This window comes from Osmerus mordax, chromosome 5, assembly GCF_038355195.1.
Source record: "Osmerus mordax isolate fOsmMor3 chromosome 5, fOsmMor3.pri, whole genome shotgun sequence".
Classification (NCBI taxonomy): Eukaryota; Metazoa; Chordata; class Actinopteri; order Osmeriformes; family Osmeridae; genus Osmerus; species Osmerus mordax.
In genome coordinates, this window is record NC_090054.1 from 21,899,032 (window position 1) to 21,923,398 (window position 24,367).

A 24,367-nucleotide genomic window follows, 5' to 3' on the forward strand; every position below is an offset into this window, starting at 1 on the left:
TCAGGATACACAGAGGCAGTACATGCAGCTCCTACTTGCCTTTCTTTAATGAATGTGTGTTCTCATGCATTGGATTTATTGTTTAACGTGGCAAAAACACTCAACATTTTTATGCTTGTTGAAAAAGGGAAAGGTTAACCAGAGCCACCAATTCTCAGGCGGAGGCTATATTTTTCTCTACCACAGAGCATTGCAAAGCTCTTCCATCACTGGGTTTGTCCAAGCATCCAGAACAACTGTTGGTTTTGCAGTTGTTATTGACTTGCATAGTTATGCTGCAGTTGGACATCTCCTGTTTACTGTGTCAGGCGTATGAGCAGACCCACACCATATGTGCTGGCTGTAAACCGTGTACAAAACCACCACTAAGCACATGTGTCTACGTGTGTCTTCGCAGGGTCAGGGTGAGGTGTGAACATGCTGACAGGTGGTGAATGCCTGATGGTGCAGACCAGCCTGCAGAAGGACGGGGCCAGCCAATGATGGCCGACAACTGCTGATGTGCTTCAAACTAAAAACATTTCTTCTGTGCTCCTAATGATGACGAAAATCCTAAACTTGCGTTGGTATTTAGCTGTAACACTCAGCCGCTCCATGCTGAGTGCTGCTTGCATATTAGAAGCACCGTCATAATGAGGAGCGAATAACACTGGTCTGATAGACAGTCCGATGGCAATGTTCTCGGTTTTGCAGATATAATGGTCCTTAATTAAGTTGTCTTTACATCATAAACGTTTACGTCTAAGGACTACAAACACAAACAATCTTGCCGACCATCTACTAAATGTTGTAGAACCTAATCAGAGAAGAAACACAAAGCTAACAGTATGATTATCATGTCCATGGTCTAACAAGTTGATAACGTTGTACATTCCGGGAACTGGAATGTACAACGTAGGGAGTCAGATGCCTGAGCGGTGAGGGAGTCGGGCTAGTAATCTGAAGGTTGCCAGTTCGATTCCTGGCCGTGTCAATTGACGTTGTGTCCTTGGGCAAGGCACTTCACCCTACTTGCCTCAGGGGGAATGTCCCTGTACTTACTGTAAGTCGCTCTGGATAAGAGCGTCTGCTAAATGACTAAATGTAACTGTTACAGCTTGCTTTTCAGAGAGGTGCTTCATTTTAGGATGTTTAATTGAAATATAATAAAGTTGAGTGGAACATGCCTGCATTGCTGTGGTGTTTTTGGAGGGGCAGCCATGGGGCAGCTGTCGTCTTCAGGCTAAGCACAATCTGACCATTGTGTCTGCTGCAGCTGGCATGGGATGGTATGTCTCTCCACACAGTGAATCCATCAAAGTGGACCTGACCTGAACAGCAAAGCAGGCAGATTCAAGGACAGCTGTCTCTCTGCCACCAGCTGCTGCTCTCAGGACCCCGACTAATGACTAATCAACCTGCTTTTAACCACGCCCTCCTGGCATGGAGTCAGCTTCTACATGACAGGAATTTAATGAATCCTCTAAATAACATTTCTGTTGAACTTAAGCAGTGCTTTTGATTAACAATAGAACTGAACCCCCCAGAAGTGGGTGAGCTGAGAGTGGAAACTTTCACAGGTTTCCGGTGTTGTACCGAAGTCGGTGACCTATCGAAAACTGACCAGGGATCGCTGTTCTAACCGGTTTTAGCGTCGTCCTACCGCTAGCGATGTTTGTGCCTCAGCGCAAGTTACTTAAATGTCCTCGTACATTCTGAGGCCAGATAGAACACAATGGAAACCACATGTAACCAACTGTAATCAGTAATCTTACTGTATGTGTGTAGCCTGCTGTGTAGAATACTACAGCAATCCTTTTTTAATAATCCTGAATGATACACAGGTGTGACAACCATAAATTGAAACATGCCGCCCTCTTGTGGTCCGTCTACAAAGGACTTCCCTCGTGACCACGAGCTAAGTTGAAATAAAAACGATTTTATCATGAATCATTCCATTCTTAAATAAGTTGATGTGATAAACACGTGTGCGCTTGATACTTATAGGAAAGCTTAGCTGTATTCGTGTTTATTACTATCTGTATGAGAAAACATGAGCTTGTTCGTTATTTTTTGGTTTGACTGAACGTGGACATTTATAAACTAATTATTCACCGTAAACAAACGTCACCAGGCCCGCAAAGGGAGTGGAACGCACCGTCTCGCTTGAAAGCTACGCCTCGCTCCAAGGTAACCCCGGCTATACTTTTATTAGCACATACATGCACTTGTGCATTTTGATCAGGTATGTTTTAATAGCTTTCTTGTGTTGGTTGTCATCTAGGGACGGTTGCTAGCTGGATAACTAGCTACATGTAGTTAGTTGTTTGGCAGCCCGCTGACATAACTGGCATATCTGGGATATTCGTTTAGTGTACTGGTGTGCACGCCGGTCCGTCGGGAGACTACCCAGATTGATTTTATCTAGCGTTACTGCACTTCACCTTGAGGTTATGATATCGATACTTGCTTGTGCTTCCAAAACAGATGAGAACATCTACCGATGTCTTTGTTTTCATCGTTACCCACGTTTAAGTTATGGTTTGTTGATTTACTAGCATAGCTAGCGCACCCTGGTCATGTGAGTGGATTTTGTTCTGAGACCCATAACAAAGTAACCTTTCCTCGCTTATAGCTAGCTAATGTTAGCAAACTGTCTCTCACTCTAGCTACACCACGCTAATCTATATGTTATTAAGAAAACAACTGACAAGCCCTCCAGAAAGTGAATGAAAGTTAACAAGGTAGCTATCGAACATTTAGTTGTCAATGTTTAGTTGTAGTTGTCTGACATAATACAATTCAACATTGGCCACTAGTTAGCTTGCTATCTACTGTACTACTACTAGCTAGCCTATCTGCCTTCCATAGCTACCAGCGCTAGCAAATGAGCCAGCCAGCTTGTCAGCTAGTAGCAGCTAGGGCTAGCTAGCAAGATATACAGTACTATACGGTTCTCTTCAGAGATGTTTTGATGCTCAGCTTTGTGCTTGAAATAGAGAGGTCTGCATAAATAGTCCTTGGAGAGTTTATTTTTAAGAGCAAACAAAAGGTCAGAGGTTTTTGGAACAGTTGGTATATCAGAGGTTAGGTAGTCTGCATGTGTCAGATAGCCAGTTAGCCAAGTTGTCGTAGGCTAGTTAGCATTACCTGAACTGTCAGGACCTTAGTTTTAACATGACACTTGACACTTGAAACTTTCATATGTGTAGATCATTCAGTCAATGTATTTGAATTTTACGGTTTATGTCATGGCATAGGTAATAATGTTTGTTTTTGGCATCCACGACAGTGTAGGCTTCAATTATCAATCTACTTATATAGCTATATATTTTGAATGTGCAGACTGTGTTTGCATGATTGATTGGTCCTTATCTGCTCTATAGAGAAGAAAGGTGTCTGTTAGTTCGAGAGACTAAAGTTAGCTGTCTTCGACATTGCTCGAGTATGCAACATTGTCCAGACAGGCGTCAGTGTGCTTCTGATACCAAGAGCTATTGAGTTTCTGACAGTCACTTCTTTCTCTTTTTGGCAGTCTTTCTCTTTTACCCAGTATGACACGTCTATCATGCTCCCTTCCTCTCGCGCTTCCACTCTCTCGCTGGCTGTAGTCTGTGCTCTTCCACCACTCGGCTAGGATAAAGGAAAATACTTGTGTTGCTTGGATTTATGAAAACCCTTCAGCTGTTTATGGAAGGTCTCTGATCCTCTTAGTTTGCAGTCTTCGTTGTGTTGTAGGTTGCATTTTTCCCCCTAATCCTAACACTGGGTGTTTCTGTTTGACATCTTAATTGTTGTGTTACTTCGTGAACATTTTAAAATTTAAAGGATTCTTTTAATGAAAAAATTTAAAGGACATGCTTTGCTCAGCCAAGCAGTTGCCTTTTCAAGAAGGATGCTGTCTAACCAAATGGTCAAGGCTTACATGTTTTTATGTGTTCCTATTTTAAGCAGTGTTCCATCACAGGGGAGGGAACAAGGATATGGTTGAACATGAAGCCGTAGAGGGCTGTAGGTGTAGCCTAAGCATAGACGCCTCCTAAAATACCCTCCCTGCTCAGATAATGCAGGGGTTTGAGTGCCTGTCAACAACAGCAGAGCATAGTTGATGGGAGCCTTGCAGGACTAACAGTTCCCTCTCTGCATAACTCTCAGATGACCTTCTGACCTCTCTGCTAACCCTTCCCTCTGTGCTCCCCTCCTCCTCCCCCCTGGTGTGGCAGGTCTCTCTCAGAAGTGCCTCCCTGGCACCCGGGCAGATGGGACAGTGATGGTCTGAGGCAGCAGGGAGGTGCTGGAGTGTGGGATGTTGCGCTGGACGGTGCACCTGGAAGGAGGCCCGCGGAGAGTGAACCATGCAGCCGTGGCCGTGGGCCACAAGGTGTACTCCTTCGGGGGCTACTGTTCTGGGGAGGACTACGAGACGCTACGACAGATCGACGTACACGTCTTCAACACCGGTGAGCGGGGCGGTGAGCGTGGCGCGGGAGGTGACAGGTGTCTCCTTTGGTTTTTGTATTTTCGTCCTGATGGTAGATGTCAGCTGAGTCTGTGGGTTAGATTGAGGGTGGAGGCTGTGTGTTAGATGGAGGGTGGAGGCTGTGTGTTAGATGGTGGGTGGAGGCTGTGTGTTAGATGGAGGGTGGAGGCTGTGTGTTAGATGGAGGGTGGAGGCTGTGTGGTAGATGGAGGGTGGAGGCTGTGTGTTAGATGGAGGGTGGAGGCTGTGTGTTAGATGGAGGGTGGAGGCTGTGTGTTAGATGGAGGGTGGAGGCTGTGTGTTAGATGGAGGGTGGAGGCTGTGTGTTAGATGGAGGGTGGAGGCTGTGTGGTAGATGGAGGGTGGAGGCTGTGTGTTAGATGGAGGGTGGAGGCTGTGTGTTAGATGGAGGGTGGAGGCTGTGTGTTAGATGGAGGGTGGAGGCTGTGTGTTAGATGGAGGGTGGAGGCTGTGTGTTAGATGGAGGGTGGAGGCTGTGTGTTAGATGGAGGGTGGAGGCTGCGTGTTAGATGGTGGGTGGAGGCTGTGTGTTAGATGGAGGGTGGAGGCTGTGGGTTAGATGGTGGGTGGAGGCTGTGTGTTCTGCATGTCTGATGTCGTTTACACGGGGAACAGGATCAGTGGAGAAATGCAGGAAATGACTGTTTAAACTCCACCACATTTGAGGCTTACTATAACATCCCCATGTTCCTGTGGCCATCTGTTGCTGGCGTACGCTGCCAAACAGGTGCTTCTGAGCCCAGATGTCAAGGCCTAGTCCATGTCTTCAGAGAGAGGAGCGCTGTCTGGTTTATAACACTAACCTGCTTTTCTCCTCAGAATGAAAGGCTAACTGGCTTTGTCTCCAAACATTACAATTTTTTTTTTCTTCTCACAACCTTTAACAACTCTACCAGTGTCATGGTGTTTGTATTTCTGCATAGCCTATGAAAGACCTGCTGTTGCTCTCTGATTAGATGCTGACCCTGTGATTGTAATGCAAATGTTATTGTGTGTCTCTGCTGCCCTCCTGATGTCAGCTCTGTAGCGTGGCATCCATGGACTTTGATGTGTGTGGACATTGATTCTATTTTTTTCCCTCCACTTTTATGTTCAAGCAGGCTGCAGTACTGCTAGTAAAGTTGTTAATGAGATGTTCGGTCATAGACCGTGAAGTCATGATCCTTCATCTCAAAGCAAACTTTTTAAAATATTTTTTTGTTTGTTACGTTGTTTATCATTAATTTGGGTTTTCCATTACTCAAATAATGAGTGTGTTCACCCATAACAGTTTCAACATCAGTGGTTTTGCATGTGGAAGAACTCAATGTAACAGCTGGACTTTGTCCTCACTTGCCTGTTAGCTGTAGTCACTTGCCTCCTCAAGTTATCAGAAAGGCCAATGACATTTGGATAAATGTTTTAGGGCTAAATGTCTGAAATTTGATTAATTAGTAATCATTTATGTAACGATTAATAATCATATTCACATATGTGCCCCTGTGCCCAATTTAGTTTATAAAACGATATATATATATATATATATATATATATATATATATATATGTATTTGTCAGTTGGTTTGTCAAAGGTCTAAAGTAAGTTTAGTTTTACAAACTAAATTGAGTACATGAAAAGTGAGCCTCCCTCCTCTCCTCCCCTCCCTCCTCCCCTCCCTCCTCCTCCTCCCCTCCCTCCTCCTCCTCTCCTCCCCTCCCTCCTCCTCCTCTCCCCTCCCTCCTCCTCCTCTCCTCCCCTCCCTCCTCCTCCTCTCCCCTCCCTCCTCCTCCTCTCCTCCCCTCCCTCCTCCTCCTCTCCCCTCCCTCCTCCTCCTCTCCTCCCCTCCCTCCTCCTCCCCTCCCTCCTCCTCCTCCTCCCCTCCCTCCTCCTCCTCCCCTCCCTCCTCCTCCTCTCCTCCCCTCCCTCCTCCTCCTCTCCCCTCCCTCCTCCTCCTCCCCTCCCTCCTCCTCCTCCTCCCCTCCCTCCCCCCCTCCCCTCCCTCCTCCTCCTCTCCTCCCCTCCCTCCTCCTCCTCTCCCCTCCTCCTCCCCTCCCCTCCCCTCCCCTCCCCTCCCCTCCCCTCCCCTCCCCTCCCCTCCCCTCCCCTCCCCTCCCCTCCCCTCCCCCCCTCCCCTCCTCCTCCCCTACCCTCCTCTCCCCTCCTCCTCCCCTCCCCTCCCCTCCTCCTCCCCTCCCCTCCCCCCCTCCCCTCCTCCTCCCCTACCCTCCTCTCCCCTCCTCCTCCCCTCCCCTCCCCTCCTCCTCCCCTACCCTCCTCTCCCTCCCCTCCCTCCCCTCCCCCCCTCCCCTACCCTCCTCTCCCCTACCCTCCCCTCCTCCTCCTCCCCTCCCCTCCTCCCCTCCTCCCCTCCTCCCCCTCCCCTCCCCTCCTCCTCCTCCCCTCCTCTCCCCTCCCTCCTCCTCCTCTCCTCCCCTCCCTCCTCCTCCCCTCCCTCCTCCTCCTCCTCCCCTCCCTCCTCCTCCTCCCCTCCCTCCTCCTCCTCTCCTCCCCTCCCTCCTCCTCCTCTCCCCTCCCTCCTCCTCCTCCCCTCCCTCCTCCTCCTCCTCCCCTCCCTCCCCCCCTCCCCTCCCTCCTCCTCCTCCCCTCCCCTCCTCCTCCCCTCCCCTCCCCTCCCCTCCCCCCCTCCCCTCCTCCTCCCCTACCCTCCTCTCCCCTCCTCCTCCCCTCCCCTCCTCCTCCCCTACCCTCCCCTCCTCCTCCCCTCCCCTCCCCTCCCCCCCTCCCCTCCTCCTCCCCTACCCTCCTCTCCCCTCCTCCTCCCCTCCCCTCCTCCTCCCCTACCCTCCTCTCCCCTCCCTCCCCTCCCCCCCTCCCCTACCCTCCTCTCCCCTACCCTCCCCTCCTCCTCCTCCCCTCCTCCCCTCCCCTCCTCCCCTCCTCCCCCTCCCCTCCCCTCCTCCCCTCCTCCTCCTCCCCTCCCCTCCCCTCCTCCTCCTCCCCTCCTCCTCCTCCCCTCCCCTCCCCCCCTCCCCTCCCCTCCCCTCCCCTCCCCTCCCCTCCTCCTCCCCTCCCCTCCCCTCCCCTCCCCTCCCCTCCCCTCCCCTCCCCTCCCCTCCCCTCCCCTCCCCTACCCTACCCTCCCCTCCTCCTCTCCTCCCCTCCTCCTCCTCCCCTCCTCCTCCTCCCCTCCCCTCCTCCCCCTCCCCTCCCCTCCTCCTCCTCCCCTCCCCCTACCCTCCCCTCCTCCTCCTCCCCTCCTCCTACCCTCCTCCTCCCCCCCTCCCCTCCCCTACCCTCCCCTCCTCCTCCTCCTCCTCCTCCCCTCCCCTCCCCTCCTCCTCCTCCTCCCCTCCTCCTCCTCCCCAGTGTCTCTCCGCTGGATGAAACTCCCCCCAGTGAGAACCGGTGGTCGTGAGCATGCCAGGGAGGTTCCCTACATGCGTTACGGCCACACAGCCGTGCTGCTGGAGGACACCATCTACATCTGGGGAGGCAGGAACGACACAGAGGGAGCCTGCAACGTGCTCTACGCCTTCGACGTCAGTGAGTAACCTCCCCCGACACCTGGGGTCCAACTCACTTCCTGTTTGCCTTAACGGCGGCGTGCTGTTGCTACTGAAGTAAGCCCTCTGCATCGCTAGCTGCAACATGCAACCAGGACCGAACCACACAAGCAGCCCTGCCCACCTGCTGGGGCTTTGATGAACTCAGATCCAAACGGAAATAGGAGTGTGATCAGTTGTTACTTCTCTACACACACTCACACTCTCTCGATCTCTCTCTATTATAGAAATAGAGATAAAAATGAAGACGATCTCTCTAGCTACCTCTATATCTCATATCTATTTATATCTATTTCTATACCTGTTTCTTGCTACCTAACGCTATATATATCATATATTTCTATATATCTCTATAGAGATATTTCTATATATCTAGATCTTTGTATATCTCTCTCTATATATATATATATATATCTCTCTTTCTCTCTATCTCTATATATATATATCTCTCCAGAGTGATTACCAACAGCACATTAGATGTAGTCTGGGTGTCTCTGCCACTGCTATGGGATGATGCTCTCTGTGTGTCATCAGACAGCCACAGGTGGTTCACTCCCAAGATCTCGGGGACGGTGCCTGGGGCTCGTGACGGCCACTCTGCCTGCGTCATGGGCAAGGCCATGTTCATCTTCGGGGGCTATGAGCAGCTGGTGAGTCCTTTCTGAGCTGTGTTCCCCTGCGGACGGCCGCGGCCCTCTCCGCCCCGGTCTGATCACCTCTCATCTATCCACCAGGCCGACTGCTTCTCCAACGACATCCACAAGCTGGACACCACCACCATGGCCTGGTCTCTCATCAACGCCAGAGTGAGTTGGGGCAGGTTCCCCTACTTGATGCAACACCAACACCAAACCTGATGTGTTTCTGCTGTGGGGCTGTGGGGTTCTCTCTTGCTGCTTTAAACGTTTCAGGGCAGGGTGCCACGTGTCCAAGCAGGATTGAGGGTCGTGCAAGTCGTTGGGGTTCATTATCGTTTGATGTAAAGTAGTGTACAGGGGTCTTATTGACTGGATACAGAGAGTGGCTCTTTCCCGTCTCCTAAAGCGGTTGTCTGGACCGCAGCCAAGGACTAAGAGCCTGGCAGGGGATTATACCCCAGCCTTGAGCTCTGCTGTTCCTCTGCAGCTCAACATGCCTGTATGATAGTCAGGTTACCTGGAGGTGAATGCTGCTGGTCATGTGGAGCAAGTCCACTCAGGGGGGGTGTGTCCTGCACCAGTCCACTCAGGGGTGTGTCCTGCACCAGTCCACTCAGGGGGGTGTGTCCAGCACCAGTCCACTCAGGGGTGTGTCCTGCACCAGTCCACTCAGGGGTGTGTCCTGCACCAGTCCACTCAGGGGGGTGTGTCCTGCACCAGTCCACTCAGGGGGGTGTGTCCTGCACCAGTCCACTCAGGGGGGTGTGTCCTGCACCAGTCCACTCAAGGGGGTGTGTCCTGCACCAGTCCACTCAGGGGTGTGTCCTGCACCAGTCCACTCAGGGGTGTGTCCTGCACCAGTCCACTCAGGGGGGTGTGTCCTGCACCAGTCCACTCAGGGGGGTGTGTCCTGCACCAGTCCACTCAAGGGGGTGTGTCCTGCACCAGTCCACTCAGGGGGGTGTGTCCTGCACCAGTCCACTCAGGGGGGTGTGTCCTGCACCAGTCCACTCAGGGGGGTGTGTCCTGCACCAGTCCACTCAGGGGTGTGTCCTGCACCAGTCCACTCAAGGGGGTGTGTCCTGCACCAGTCCACTCAGGGGGGTGTGTCCTGCACCAGTCCACTCAGGGGGGTGTGTCCTGCACCAGTCCACTCAGGGGGTGTGTCCTGCACCAGTCCACTCAGGGGGTGTGTCCTGCACCAGTCCACTCAGGGGTGTGTCCTGCACCAGTCCACTCAGGGGGGTGTGTCCTGCACCAGTCCACTCAGGGGGGTGTGTCCTGCACCAGTCCACTCAGGGGGGTGTGTCCTGCACCAGTCCACTCAGGGGGGTGTGTCCTGCACCAGTCCACTCAGGGGGGTGTCCTGCACCAGTCCACTCAGGGGGGTGTGTCCTGCACCAGTCCACTCGGGGGGGTGTGTCCTGCACCAGTCCACTCAGGGGGGTGTGTCCTGCACCAGTCCACTCAGGGGGGTGTGTCCTGCACCAGTCCACTCAGGGGGGGTGTGTCCTGCACCAGTCCACTCAGGGGGGTGTGTCCTGCACCAGTCCACTCAGGGGGGTGTCCTGCACCAGTCCACTCAGGGGGTGTGTCCTGCACCAGTCCACTCAGGGGGGTGTCCTGCACCAGTCCACTCAGGGGTGTGTCCTGCACCAGTCCACTCAGGGGGGTGTGTCCTGCACCAGTCCACTCAGGGGGGTGTGTCCAGCACCAGTCCACTCAGGGGGGTGTCCTGCACCAGTCCACTCAGGGGGGTGTGTCCTGCACCAGTCCACTCAGGGGGGTGTGTCCTGCACCAGTCCACTCAGGGGGGTGTGTCCTGCACCAGTCCACTCAGGGGGGTGTGTCCTGCACCAGTCCACTCAGGGGGGTGTGTCCTGCACCAGTCCACTCAGGGGGGTGTGTCCTGCACCAGTCCACTCAGGGGGGTGTGTCCTGCACCAGTCCACTCAGGGGGGTGTCCTGCACCAGTCCACTCAGGGGTGTGTCCTGCACCAGTCCACTCAGGGGGGTGTCCTGCACCAGTCCACTCAGGGGGGTGTGTCCTGCACCAGTCCACTCAGGGGGGTGTGTCCTGCACCAGTCCACTCAGGGGGGTGTGTCCTGCACCAGTCCACTCAGGGGGGTGTGTCCTGCACCAGTCCACTCAGGGGGGTGTCCTGCACCAGTCCACTCAGGGGTGTGTCCTGCACCAGTCCACTCAGGGGGGTGTGTCCAGCACCAGTCCACTCAGGGGTGTGTCCTGCACCAGTCCACTCAGGGGGGTGTCCTGCACCAGTCCACTCAGGGGTGTGTCCTGCACCAGTCCACTCAGGGGGTGTGTCCTGCACCAGTCCACTCAGGGGGGTGTGTCCTGCACCAGTCCACTCAGGGGGGTGTGTCCTGCACCAGTCCACTCAGGGGGGTGTCCTGCACCAGTCCACTCAGGGGGGTGTCCTGCACCAGTCCACTCAGGGGGGTGTGTCCTGCACCAGTCCACTCAGGGGGGTGTCCTGCACCAGTCCACTCAGGGGGGTGTGTCCTGCACCAGTCCACTCAGGGGGGTGTGTCCAGCACCAGTCCACTCAGGGGGGTGTGTCCTGCACCAGTCCACTCAGGGGGGTGTGTCCAGCACCAGTCCACTCAGGGGGGTGTGTCCTGCACCAGTCCACTCAGGGGTGTGTCCTGCACCAGTCCACTCAGGGGGGTGTGTCCTGCACCAGTCCACTCAGGGGGGTGTGTCCTGCACCAGTCCACTCAGGGGGGTGTCCTGCACCAGTCCACTCAGGGGGGTGTGTCCAGCACCAGTCCACTCAGGGGGGGTGTGTCCTGCACCAGTCCACTCAGGGGGGTGTGTCCTGCACCAGTCCACTCAGGGGTGTGTCCTGCACCAGTCCACTCAGGGGGGTGTGTCCTGCACCAGTCCACTCAGGGGGGTGTGTCCAGCACCAGTCCACTCAGGGGGGTGTCCTGCACCAGTCCACTCAGGGGGGTGTGTCCTGCACCAGTCCACTCAGGGGGGTGTGTCCTGCACCAGTCCACTCAGGGGGGTGTGTCCTGCACCAGTCCACTCAGGGGTGTGTCCTGCACCAGTCCACTCAGGGGGGTGTGTCCTGCACCAGTCCACTCAGGGGGGTGTGTCCTGCACCAGTCCACTCAGGGGGGTGTCCTGCACCAGTCCACTCAGGGGGGTGTGTCCTGCACCAGTCCACTCAGGGGGGTGTGTCCTGCACCAGTCCACTCAGGGGGGTGTGTCCTGCACCAGTCCACTCAGGGGGGTGTGTCCAGGACCAGTCCACTCGGGGGGGTGTGTCCAGGACCAGTCCACTCAGGGGGGTGTGTCCAGGACCAGTCCACTCGGGGGGGTGTGTCCTGCACCAGTCCACTCGGGGGGGTGTGTCCAGGACCAGTCCACTCGGGGGGGTGTGTCCAGGACCAGTCCACTCAAGGGGGTGTGTCCTGCACCAGTCCACTCAAGGGGGTGTGTCCTGCACCAGTCCACTCAAGGGGGTGTGTCCTGCACCAGTCCACTCAGGGGGGTGTGTCCTGCACCAGTCCACTCAGGGGGGTGTGTCCTGCACCAGTCCACTCAGGGGGGTGTGTCCTGCACCAGTCCACTCAGGGGGGTGTGTCCTGCACCAGTCCACTCAGGGGGGTGTGTCCTGCACCAGTCCACTCAGGGGGGTGTGTCCTGCACCAGTCCACTCAGGGGGGTGTGTCCTGCACCAGTCCACTCAGGGGGGTGTGTCCTGCACCAGTCCACTCAGGGGGGTGTGTCCTGCACCAGTCCACTCAAGGGGGTGTGTCCTGCACCAGTCCACTCAGGGGTGTGTCCTGCACCAGTCCACTCAGGGGTGTGTCCTGCACCAGTCCACTCAGGGGGGTGTGTCCTGCACCAGTCCACTCAGGGGTGTGTCCTGCACCAGTCCACTCAAGGGGGTGTGTCCTGCACCAGTCCACTCAGGGGTGTGTCCTGCACCAGTCCACTCAGGGGTGTGTCCTGCACCAGTCCACTCAGGGGGGTGTCCTGCACCAGTCCACTCAGGGGTGTGTCCTGCACCAGTCCACTCAGGGGTGTGTCCTGCACCAGTCCACTCAGGGGGGTGTGTCCAGCACCAGTCCACTCAGGGGTGTGTCCTGCACCAGTCCACTCAGGGGGGTGTGTCCAGCACCAGTCCACTCAGGAGGGTGTGTCCTGCACCAGTCCACTCGGGGGGGTGTGTCCTGCACCAGTCCACTCAGGAGGGTGTGTCCTGCACCAGAAGTGGGTTTGTCACAGATGGCTTGCAGAATCAGTGCTCCACAGTCAACTCTTTTTCATCAACATGCAGATTACCGTAGGATTGGCTGTCTGTTAGGGTTCATCTGCACATCGATGTGTTGTTGATTTGTCCTGTTGAAGGTTCTATCCCTCTGTGCTGAACATGCATCTGCAGAGGTTGTCAATACTGGGTATATCAATACTTTTTTCAACCTTTCAAAACTTTATATATAAATAAAACTACCTTTCGAACTTCTTTTTTACCAAACCTTTTTAAAAACCTTTAGGAAAAAAAATAAAGAAAAAAAACTTTTTAGAAACTTTTTTTGAAGGACAAATGGCCCAAAAAATTATGACAAACTCGGCTGAGTATGGTAGCGATACATCGTCATGGTTACACTAAAGAGAACGAGGGCCTGTGTCTCCCTGGTTTGACTTTCATCTCTCTGCAGTTCGGTTATAAAACACATTCATGTTGACTTGGCCAGTCCAGGAACCCCTACACTAATCCTGTTATTTGTTTCTCAAACAAAGTTCAAGGGTTGGACTCAAACAAGCGGTTTAGTTTGAGTTCCGGATCTGAATGTGCTCAGTGTTTTTAGAAACCTTGAAGTTTCCTCCTCAGAGAATGGAGTCAGTTGGCTGAGCGGTGAGGGAATCGGGCTAGTAATCCGAAGGTTGCCAGTTCGGTTCCCGGTCATGCCAACTGACGTGGTGTCCTTGGGGGCTAGACCTGCGTGTACCTCCCATGCCTACTAGATGGCGCTGTTTACCTGCAGCTCTCATGAGGTGAGAGAACAGGGTTTCTGCCAGCTATCTTCCTCCTGCACCTGCTCACACTGCCAGGCTTATGGCTCTTATTCATCTGCAGGATCTCAGAAAGGTGGATTATACCTCGGCTCCTGCTGTGCAGTGTACAGATCAGGGCTGTTGAGCTGGGCTGTGGATGAGGGGGGGTTACTGAAGCCCTCTGGAGGAACGTAATGACTGATGATGTGTGTGTGTTCCCTCAGGGAACCCCGGCGCGATGGAGAGACTTCCACTCTGCCACCATCATCGGGACTAAAATGTTTGTATTTGGAGGCCGAGCGGACCGCTTCGGTCCCTTCCACTCCAACAACGAGATCTACTGCAACAAGATCAAGGTGTTCGACACAGAGACCAGCTGCTGGCTCAACACACCCTCTGCACAACTACTGCCTGAAGGGAGACGCAGCCACTCAGCCTGTGAGACACACACACACACATACACACAGCACAGACACAGGCATTAATACACTTTATTACTATTTCATGCTCATTTAAACATTTCTGAAAGAGTTTGGCAGCAAGGTCTTATTTCATATTTTTTTTACATTTAAACTTTCATTGAGGTCTAATTGGAGTTCAGCGTTGCGAAGCACCTTGAATTACAAACAGTCCGAAACAAAAGTTGTTACTTTTCAAGGAGGCTGTGATAGGTTCATAAACAGGACAACCGTCTGCACTCATTTTCCAGCTTTCTTACTTTTATGATGTCAAACACCCAGCTGCTGCCGAGGCAGTGTGACCTTCCAGCCTCTCCTGGTGCGTTTGTGTCCTGTTGAAGAAGCAGTGTTGCGTAATGGAGGCAGCCAGCCTTGCCTCATGATTGGTTAAGGCTAGCTCGTTCCTCATGATTGGTTAAGGCTAGCTCGTGCCTCATAATTGGTTAAGGCTAGCTCGTGCCTCATGATTGGTTAAGGCTAGCTGGTGCCTCATGATTGGTTAAGGCTAGCTCGTGCCAAGCCGTCTACATAACTGGCACTCGGATCAAATGTTCAACAGTGGCTCAACAGGGTCATTTCTTTTGTATCTAATTTTCTGTTATGATGCATACAGTGGGCAACAGGCAAGCAGTCGTAATGCCTGCTTCCAACAATTTGTGAAAATGTGTTTTGTTTCATTTGAATTGCTATTTAGAAATGTTCTGTAGTTCAGAATGTTTTTTTGTCAGGTAGTAATTAGTAATACATGACTATACATTACTAGACCACTTTTTCAATACAATGTTTTTTCAAAATCTCTTTTCTGTTTCTGACTGCCCCCCCCCCCCCGCCCCCTAGTCTCGTGTGATGGGGAGCTCTACATATTTGGAGGCTACAATGCCCGCCTGGACCGCCACTTCAACGACCTTTGGAAGTTTAACCCAGGTGAGGAACCTTCCACCAGCCCATCGTAGAACCTTCCCTGCTCACCCACCCCAGCCCATCACAGACAGCACTGCGGAGCTGTCTCTTGATTGGTTGACAAGTCTGTCTGGCTGTTTGATGCATTGTACTCTGTGCACCTTCTGTTGAGGGAGCGCAGCTCAGCACAGCGCTGGTTCATCTTGACCCAGTTTCTCCCAGCTCTCCAGGAGAGAGGGACATGTAGACATGTCCCTGACAGCAGAGCTGATCTCCACCATCCCTGCCTGCTCTGAGGAGCAGAGCTTGATCACCACCATCCCTGCCTGCTCTGAGGAGCAGAGCTTAATCACCACCATCCCTGCCTGCTCTGAGGAGCAGAGCTTGATCACCACCATCCCTGCCTGCTCTGATGAGCAGAGCTTGATCACCACCATCCCTGCCTGCTCTGAGGAGCAGAGCTTGATCACCACCATCCCTGCCTGCTCTGATGAGCAGAGCTTGATCACCACCATCCCTGCCTGCTCTGAGGAGCAGAGCTTGATCTCCACCATCCCTGCCTGCTCTGAGGAGCAGAGCTTGATCACCACCATCCCTGCCTGCTCTGATGAGCAGAGCTTGATCACCACCATCCCTGCCTGCTCTGAGGAGCAGAGCTTGATCTCCACCATCCCTGCCTGCTCTGAGGAGCAGAGCTTGATCACCACCACCATCCCTGCCTGCTCTGAGGAGCAGAGCTGATCTCACAAGAGGAGAAGGGAGGGTGGACATGCTGCCCATCATGCTTGCAGTACAAATGCTGTCCACCAGAGGGCCGTGCAGGCCTCTCCATGGCAATGCCCTTGCAGGGACTGGAGGGCCTGTTGCCATGGAGACGTAATGACGCCGTGGACAGTGTGTGAGGAGCTTCCGTCCTTATATGGAGAGATGGAGAGAAGGTTAGAGCAGGTTAGTGTACATGGAGGAGAAGCAGGTTAGTGTACATGGAGGAGAAGCAGGTTAGTGTACATGGAGGAGAAGCAGGTTAGTGTACATGGAGGAGAAGCAGGTTAGTGTACATGGAGGAGAAGCAGGTTAGTGTACATGGAGGAGAAGCAGGTTAGTGTACATGGAGGAGAAGCAGGTTAGTGTACATGGAGGAGAAGCAGGTTAGTGTACATGGAGGAGAAGCAGGTTAGTGTACATGGAGGAGAAGCAGGTTAGTGTACATGGAGGAGAAGCAGGTTAGTGTACATGGAGGAGAAGCAGGTTAGTGTACATGGAGGAGAAGCAGGTTAGTGTACATGGAGGAGAAGCAGGGTTGTTGACAGTCAGCTAGCTCTGAAGATGTTATTCAGAACCTCATACAGAGACAGGCTGGCCTTCTTGCTCTGTCCCATGGTGAAGAAACACATTCCCTACTGATCCTTAATCCACGACTGAATATTGATTTGTTGTGTGTGTGTCTGCAGAGGCGTTCTCCTGGAGGAAAGTGGAGCCCCGGGGGAAAGGCCCATGTCCCAGGAGGAGACAGTGCTGTTGCATGGTGGGAGATCGCATCATCCTGTTCGGAGGAACCAGGTGAGCTTCATGTTCTTGATGTAGCAGAACCTCAGACCCAGGTGAGCATGGACGAGCTGGCTGGCTGGTGTATGACTGGCTCTGAGGGGGGGGGGGGGTGCTGGCTGGTGTATGACTGGCTCTGAGGGGGGGGGGGGGTGCTGGCTGGTGTATGACTGGCTCTGAGGGGGGTGGGGGGGGGGGTGGCTGGTGTATGACTGGCTCTGAGGGGGGGGCTGGGGGGGGGGCTGGGGGGGGGGCGGGGGGGGGGGGGGGGGGGCTGGTGTATGACTGGCTCTGAGGGGGGGGGGTGCTGGCTGGCCGGGGACGTCCCTGACAGACAGTAGCTGGTGTAGGAGGAGGTAGCTAATCCAGAGTGTCTCTGCAGGCCTGTTATCAGCTGGCCCCTCTGAGCAGCCTCACACTGGGGGAGGGACGTGAGGGAGAACACTCACGTTGCGTCTCTGTAAGGACCCTCCCAGCCCCCCCTGCCCCCCAGTCACGGCTGATAAGGCTAGTAGTTTAGCTTCAGCATAATGAGCAGCGCACCCTTATACATTTATATTTACATTTAGTCATTTAGGAGACGCTCTTATCCAGAGCGACTTACAGTAAGTACAGGGACATTCTCCCCCGAGGCAAGTAGGGTGAAGTGCCTTGCCCAAGGACACAACGTCATGTGGCATGGCCGGGAATCGAACCAGCGACCTTCTGGTTACTAGCCCAATTCTCTAACCGCTCAGCCACCTGACTCCCACATTATACACAACACTGCTGTTCCTGGACACATTTCTAAGATTAAAATTTATTTACTTTGTTTTGGAATGCGACTAATTTAATTAAGTCTGTTCGATTGGACCCGTTTCTTTTTGCGTGTAAGTTTTAGTTTCTTAAATGAAATAATTTAGCTCATGAGAGGGCTGATTGTTGTGCTGGTAATGAGTTTAGGAGAGAGGGATTTGTTTGCAGAAGTGGTGAGCAGAACAGTGTGCTTATTAATGAGCCTGGCTGTGCTGGGCTGTGCTGTGCTGGGCTGGGCTGGGTCTCCAGGGATCAGAGCAGGAGTTGCTGCCTTCCTGGGGGGAGCCCAGCCTGTGTCAGCCCAGCCTGTGTCAGCCCAGCCTGTGTCAGGGTGTCAGCCCAGCCTGTGTCAGCCCAGCCTGTGTCAGCCCAGCCTGTGTCAGCCCAGCCTGTGTCAGGGTGTCAGCCCAGCCTGTGTCAGCCTGTGTTCTGTTTCAGAGGAAACAGAACACCCCTCATCTCAGTCATGATGACCTGGGTGGTGTCGAGGGGCATTTCCACACACAGACACACACACACACACACACACACTGGTATGGCACAGCTAAAGGGCTTGGCATGCAGTGTCCCTGCCTGGCTGCTGTGTCTGGTAACAGTACAAAGGAGAGCCTGACCCTGCCAGCTCTCAGCAAGGTGCCCTCATGGGCCTGGTGGCCTGGGATGACACACACACACACACACACACACACACCCAGACTGAGCTAGGCCCTATCTATGTTATAAATATACTTTATATATCTATGTTATAAATATACTCTATATTTATGTTATAAATATACTCTATATCTGTTATATCTATACTTTATATATCTATGTTATAAATATACTCTGTTATAAATATACGCTATATATCTATGTTATAAATATACTCTATATATCTCTGTGTTGCTCCCGCACCATTATAAATATACTCTATATATCTATACTCTATATATCTATGTGCTTAACATTGGTCCATTGGTCATCTTCCTCACTAGCTTGTTTTTATTTAAACGCCACTTCTAGCCGGAGCTAATCAGAGTTTATTCTAGTGTTTGTTTTCCCATGGCTTAACAACTTAGAGAGTAATTAACAAGGCTAAGGAGTTATTTGTATCTGTCTCAATGAAATTGACAAACGTCTGCGCAAGCGGTCCTGAGTTACTGGATGGACACCCTGCTTGTGTTCCTCACGTCAGGACACAGACAGGAAACAGAGAGCAGATTTACGAGCGGCCTGTTGTTGTCCTGGGAGACGGCCTTTCAGACTGATCCAGAACAGAACTCTTCCGGTGATATTTATTTCCACTTTATGATATTGACTTAAACTGCAGGAATTTGTTGGGCAATAATTTATTACTTTAGTGAAGCACTATAAATCTATGAAATGCCTGGGAATTGTGTTCAAAGGGTTGGACTGCACTGAGCAGACTGTATCTGAAAAAGTGTACCAGAATCAGCGGTACGGCATTATAGAGTCATTAGGCCGTATTACAATGGCACTTCATCATTGTGTGCGTGTGTGTGTGTGTGTGCTCTCCTCTAACAGACAGAGAGAGAGAGAGAGAGAGAGAGAGAGAGAGAGAGAGAGAGAGAGACAGCAGCAACATGACATCAGTTGTGCTGATCATCAGGGTGGTAGCTCACTGTCTCCTCTGCTTAAACACTGATGTGAAATTAGTTCCCATTATGCCCTGATTTAGTGCAGCAGTTTATCTAGAGAGAGAGAGAGGGAGAGAGAGAGGGAGGGAGAGAGGGAGGGAGAGAGAGAGGGAGAGAGGGAGGGGGAGAGGGAGGGAGAGAGGGAGGGAGAGTATACGTGCATTCCACAGCTGAAGCCGGGAAAGGGGTGTGTGTGTGTGCACCACAGACAGGGTATTGGTGGCAGTCTATTCAACACCACTTACGCCAGTTTAAGCAGGCCTGCTGGGCTGCGGAGAGGCGCGAAATTCTGGCCCCCCTCTGATTTATGACCTCTGGGAGGGTTTCTTTCACAGAGGACCCCCCCCACACACACACACACACACACACACCTCTGCTACACTTGTTTACTGAGACCTGCCCACTGCACCATGAAGAGATCTTTCTGGGCCTCGCATGACTGATCCTACCTGCCCTGACCTTCACCTCATCACCAGCATCTCTGCTAGCTGCTTCACCTCATCACCAGCATCTCTGCTAGCTGCTTCACCTCATCACCAGCATCTCTGCTAGCTGCTTCACCTCATCACCAGCATCTCTGCTAGCTGCTTCACCTCATCACCAGCATCTCTGCTAGCTGCTTCACCTCATCACCAGCATCTCTGCTAGCTGCTTCACCTCATCACCAGCATCTCTGCTAGCTGCTTCACCTCATCACCAGCATCTCTGCTAGCTGCTTCACCTCATCACCAGCATCTCTGCTAGCTGCTTCACCTCATCACCAGCATCTCTGCTAGCTGCTTCACCTCATCACCAGCATCTCTGCTAGCTGCTTCACCTCATCACCAGCATCTCTGCTAGCTGCTTCTCCTCATCACCAGCATCTCTGCTAGCTGCTTCGCCTCATCACCAGCATCTCTGCTAGCTGCTTCGCCTCATCACCAGCATCTCTGCTAGCTGCTTCGCCTCATCACCAGCATCTCTGCTAGCTGCTTCACCTCATCACCAGCATCTCTGCTAGCTGCTTCACCTCATCACCAGCATCTCTGCTAGCTGCTTCACCTCATCACCAGCATCTCTGCTAGCTGCTTCACCTCATCACCAGCATCTCTGCTAGCTGCTTCACCTCATCACCAGCATCTCTGCTAGCTGCTTCACCTCATCACCAGCATCTCTGCTAGCTGCTTCACCTCATCACCAGCATCTCTGCTAGCTGCTTCACCTCATCACCAGCATCTCTGCTAGCTGCTTCACCTCATCACCAGCATCTCTGCTAGCTGCTTCACCTCATCACCAGCATCTCTGCTAGCTGCTTCACCTCATCACCAGCATCTCTGCTAGCTGCTTCACCTCATCACCAGCATCTCTGCTAGCTGCTTCACCTCATCACCAGCATCTCTGCTAGCTGCTTCTCCTCATCACCAGCATCTCTGCTAGCTGCTTCGCCTCATCACCAGCATCTCTGCTAGCTGCTTCGCCTCATCACCAGCATCTCTGCTAGCTGCTTCGCCTCATCACCAGCATCTCTGCTAGCTGCTTCACCTCATCACCAGCATCTCTGCTAGCTGCTTCACCTCATCACCAGCATCTCTGCTAGCTGCTTCACCTCATCACCAGCATCTCTGCTAGCTGCTTCACCTCATCACCAGCATCTCTGCTAGCTGCTTCACCTCATCACCAGCATCTCTGCTAGCTGCTTCACCTCATCACCAGCATCTCTGCTAGCTGCTTCACCTCATCACCAGCATCTCTGCTAGCTGCTTCACCTCATCACCAGCATCTCTGCTAGCTGCTTCACCTCATCACCAGCATCTCTGCTAGCTGCTTCACCTCATCACCAGCATCTCTGCTAGCTGCTTCACCTCATCACCAGCATCTCTGCTAGCTGCTAGCATCTAGTTGCCTCTTGGACAGCCAGCAGAGCATATGGACTCACCTGTGGGTTGCGGTGAGCGGCGGGGTGAGCCTGGAGTGGGATAAATGTGGAGGCGTCCCGAGGCTGGGGACAGGACTTCCTCTGAGGGGCAGGATGTAGACAGGAACGTGGCAGATTGGCATGCTGGGAGCTGACAGCATGGTCTCAGAGACTGAAGCTCAAGCACTTTTCTCTGTGTGTGTGTATTTATTTAATTAATTTCAGGCTTGTTTCTATAGTTTCCTCTGTGGATGTTTGGCTGGCATGATGAAGAGGTCCTAGCCTAGCCTCAAGGCTGCTCATGCAGAGCGGGTGGACTCACACACTAACCAGTGTTGCTGAAACATGCTCTTTCACTCCAACATGAGTTGGAACATGAAACGGATGAATATAATCCAGTGAGTGTGAGTAGACACATTGAGTGTGAGTAGACACAGGGAGTGTGTGTGTAAACACAGGGAGTGTGTGTAAACACAGGGAGTGTGAGTAAACACAGGGAGTGTGTGTAGACACAGGGAGTGTGTGTAAACACAGGGAGTGTGTGTGTAAACACAGGGAGTGTGAGTAGACGCAGGGAGTGTGAGTAGACGCAGTGAGTGTGAGTAGACGCAGTGAGTGTGAGTAGAGTGCTGGGAGAGCTGAAGTCCTCGGAGCCTGGTTCTGATGGGTCTGGAACTAGGGATAGAATGTTCCAGGGACCTTCTAACAAACATCCTATGTGCTTTATATGAACAACTGCTGTTGTTAATATAAAGTTGTTCTGACCAATCAGGGTTATTTTCTAGATCTCCTAGATAAACCCTATGAATCACTGTGCCCTGTTCATCATCTCTATGGCTGCTGTGCTGGCTGAGGCTTGAGTTCTCAGTGCCAGTCGTGTTCTGGAAGCCACTTTCAGACACCGTAGATTCTCCCTGGATTCCACTCTTTAAACATTCTAACCCTATCCCATCCTGCCCCAGCCTCACAGCCGTGTGTGTGTGTGTGACTCATGACTTATCCCGTAGAGCAGACGTCAGCGGGGTGCACGTACAAACACACATGCTCAGTGTAGCGGCGGTGCTCGTCACACTGTGAGCGTCCGGAGGGAGAGGGGTGGCTTGTCTACGGAAACAAAGGTGTCTCACGGTGATGACACAGCCAGCGCTGGCCACAGATCCATTCATACTTCACCTGTGCTCGTGGTTTCTTGCTCCTCTGATTCACCATCCTGTCTTCCCAGGAGGCATTATGACGTTTGAATTACACCATTTATTTGTGTTTTATTTTTTGCCCTTTTATGAAATCGACAGTTTTCATTTTCTTTCAGAGAGAAGAAAAAGCTGTCTGTTGTTACCTCCCTAAATAGCATACTGAGGATTGAAACACTGAATGACTTCCAGACTCTCTTAAAGGACAGTCTCTTTCCTTTCAGCGGGTGCAGAATAATATCCGTCATTTGGGTTTGTTTGAATCAGCCCTACTTGTCAGAAAGGCACAGAAGTATTAAAGATCATTCTGAACCGGCAGCTCTTACTAATGTAAAGCCTCTGTTCCCTGGAGAGAGGCTACGTGAAGGAGGGAGTGGGGTTTAGAGCCAGAGAGAGGGAGGTGGTGGGGAACGAGGGGGATTTGGTTTGAGTTCAGCTGAGGACCACAGAAGAAGTAATCTCCCAGGTAGCCAAAACATCTCTGGCACTGCCCTCCTTGTAATCTCCAGGACCACAGCCTCGCTGAGATGTTTAATCAGCGTGAAACCACTGTATGCACCTCTCTTCTCCAGCCCAGCGGCCGTGTGCTGGCTGGGCCCTCGTGAAGCTGCAGAGCTGCAGCTATGGAGGCTGGGTCTGGTCCAGAGGATCAGGGAGGTCAGTGTGTTGGTGCCTGGAAATCAGCTCTGCTGCACCTTATCAGGGCTGTGTGTCTCCAGCTGGACAGAAAGCTGCTGATTGTGGCTGTTTAACATGTGGGTTCAGAGGCCAGACACAACACAGTGCCCTGCGCGGGCGAGGCCCAGCCCTGCAGCCTGTCAGACACTGTAAACAAGCCAGCCTACCTGTGGTTGGAGCTTGTTTGGAAGTGTCGGCTGCAGCCTGATTTGTCTGGCCTTGCCCCGGAGGGGAAGGGCTCTATACAAGTGTAGGCTGCAGGCACATGCATGTTGTGTTGTCCACCAGGGTCAGAGGGTAGGCTACAGAAGTTTCCTGTGTAACGTGCGTGTGTGTGACCTGTGTGCATGTCCTGTGTGTGTGTGTGTTGGGGAGACACTAAGATATAACCCTGTCAAACAGTGGAGGTGACCCCAGGATGTGGGCCGTTCAGCACGTGGTGGGCAGGGACCTGAGGGCAGAGGATACATGCAGTGATTTACTCTTCAAAGACGCCCCCCTGATAAGGTCACGTCTATATCTCCACCTGCTCGCCCCTCCAGCAGCTTGTGTACAGGAGCTGTCAGGAGCTGTCAGGAGCAGGAGTGTTCCAGAGGGCCTGATAATCCAGGCTGCCCAGCGGCTTGTCGTGCTGCTGTTGTCTGTGTGTGTGGACACACAAGCTGGCTTACTAGTACAGGGACATTTAGCAGACGCTCTTATCCAGAGCGACTTACAGTAAGTACAGGGACATTCCCCCCGAGGCAAGTAGGGTGAAGTGCCTTGCCCCAAGGACACAACGTCAATTGACACGGCCGGGAATCGAACTGGCAACCTTCAGATTACTAGCCCGACTCCCTCACCGCTCAGCCATCTGACTCCCTCCCTCCCCTTACTGATGCTCTGTCACTGCCAACCACAGCACCGCTAACAACTAACAGCTTGGACTGTTGGTACTTGTGGAGCTTTCAGCTGGTTTTGGCTAAACTATCATGCTCAGTTATCCAAGTGACTGTGGAAGTTAATGTTTTCATGACCAGAAATGCTCACAAACAGAACATCGCTTCACAAATATGCCATCGTTAAGGTGGAAAGTTAACTATAAAGCCGCCCTCTGAAGGAATGGACAGAAAACCTTTGTAGTGTCTAGCATAGTACGAGTCTATCAGGAGGAACTGAGTGGCGTATCAGAGAGCAGTGAGCAGAGTTGAATGTCGGGAGAATGGCTTGGCAGAGCTGTTATGACATACGTAGACCAGGCTATCACCTAGACGACTGCAGAGCCCAGTACAGTGCCCAGCTGAGACACAGCTGCACTCTGTCTTCTGCTTCCTTGTGTCTATTTCCTGTTGCATGGACAACCTTGGAGCTGGTGCTCAGTTTGGGCGTGCAGGAAGTGGACTCTGCAGGTATGTCTCAGGCCCCAGAGAGCAGAAGACACACTGCATGTGCTGCTAAATTACCCAGCTGTGCTCAAGGCCATGCAAACATATTTAGATCACTTCTTCCTGGCTTTTGATCATGGTAGATGTGAGCGGGCCAGACCACAGCCTCCCTGATAACATACAGCACCCACAGGGTTTTCTCAACTTAGCTGGTTTTGGATTCTTTGTTCCTGACAGACCAGGACTGACG

The 24,367-nt window shown here is 52.8% G+C and overlaps 1 protein-coding gene across 1 annotated transcript; it reads left to right on the forward strand.

Annotated features, from left to right (window-relative positions):
- The first annotated feature begins 2,090 nt into the window (after positions 1–2,090).
- Positions 2,091–23,355, forward strand: klhdc3 (kelch domain containing 3). The gene is made up of 10 exons (XM_067235747.1): positions 2,091–2,169; positions 4,203–4,439; positions 7,787–7,963; positions 8,518–8,633; positions 8,718–8,789; positions 13,878–14,091; positions 14,949–15,035; positions 16,463–16,571; positions 22,648–22,732; positions 23,296–23,355. Exons 2-10 carry the CDS (start codon positions 4,286–4,288, stop codon positions 23,353–23,355), a joined length of 1,074 nt encoding a protein of 357 aa, XP_067091848.1. The 5' UTR covers positions 2,091–2,169; positions 4,203–4,285.
- Positions 23,356–24,367: the final 1,012 nt, after the last annotated feature.

Excerpts from the sequence above, each read along its gene's own strand:
- klhdc3 (XM_067235747.1), top strand. The coding sequence starts at position 4,286 with ATGTTGCGCTGGACGGTGCACCTGGAAGGAGGCCCGCGGAGAGTGAAC. Across the intron at positions 7,964-8,517 it reads GCTCTACGCCTTCGACGTCA|ACAGCCACAGGTGGTTCACT; the intron begins GTGAGTAACCTC and ends GTGTGTCATCAG. Across the intron at positions 8,790-13,877 it reads GGTCTCTCATCAACGCCAGA|GGAACCCCGGCGCGATGGAG; the intron begins GTGAGTTGGGGC and ends GTGTTCCCTCAG.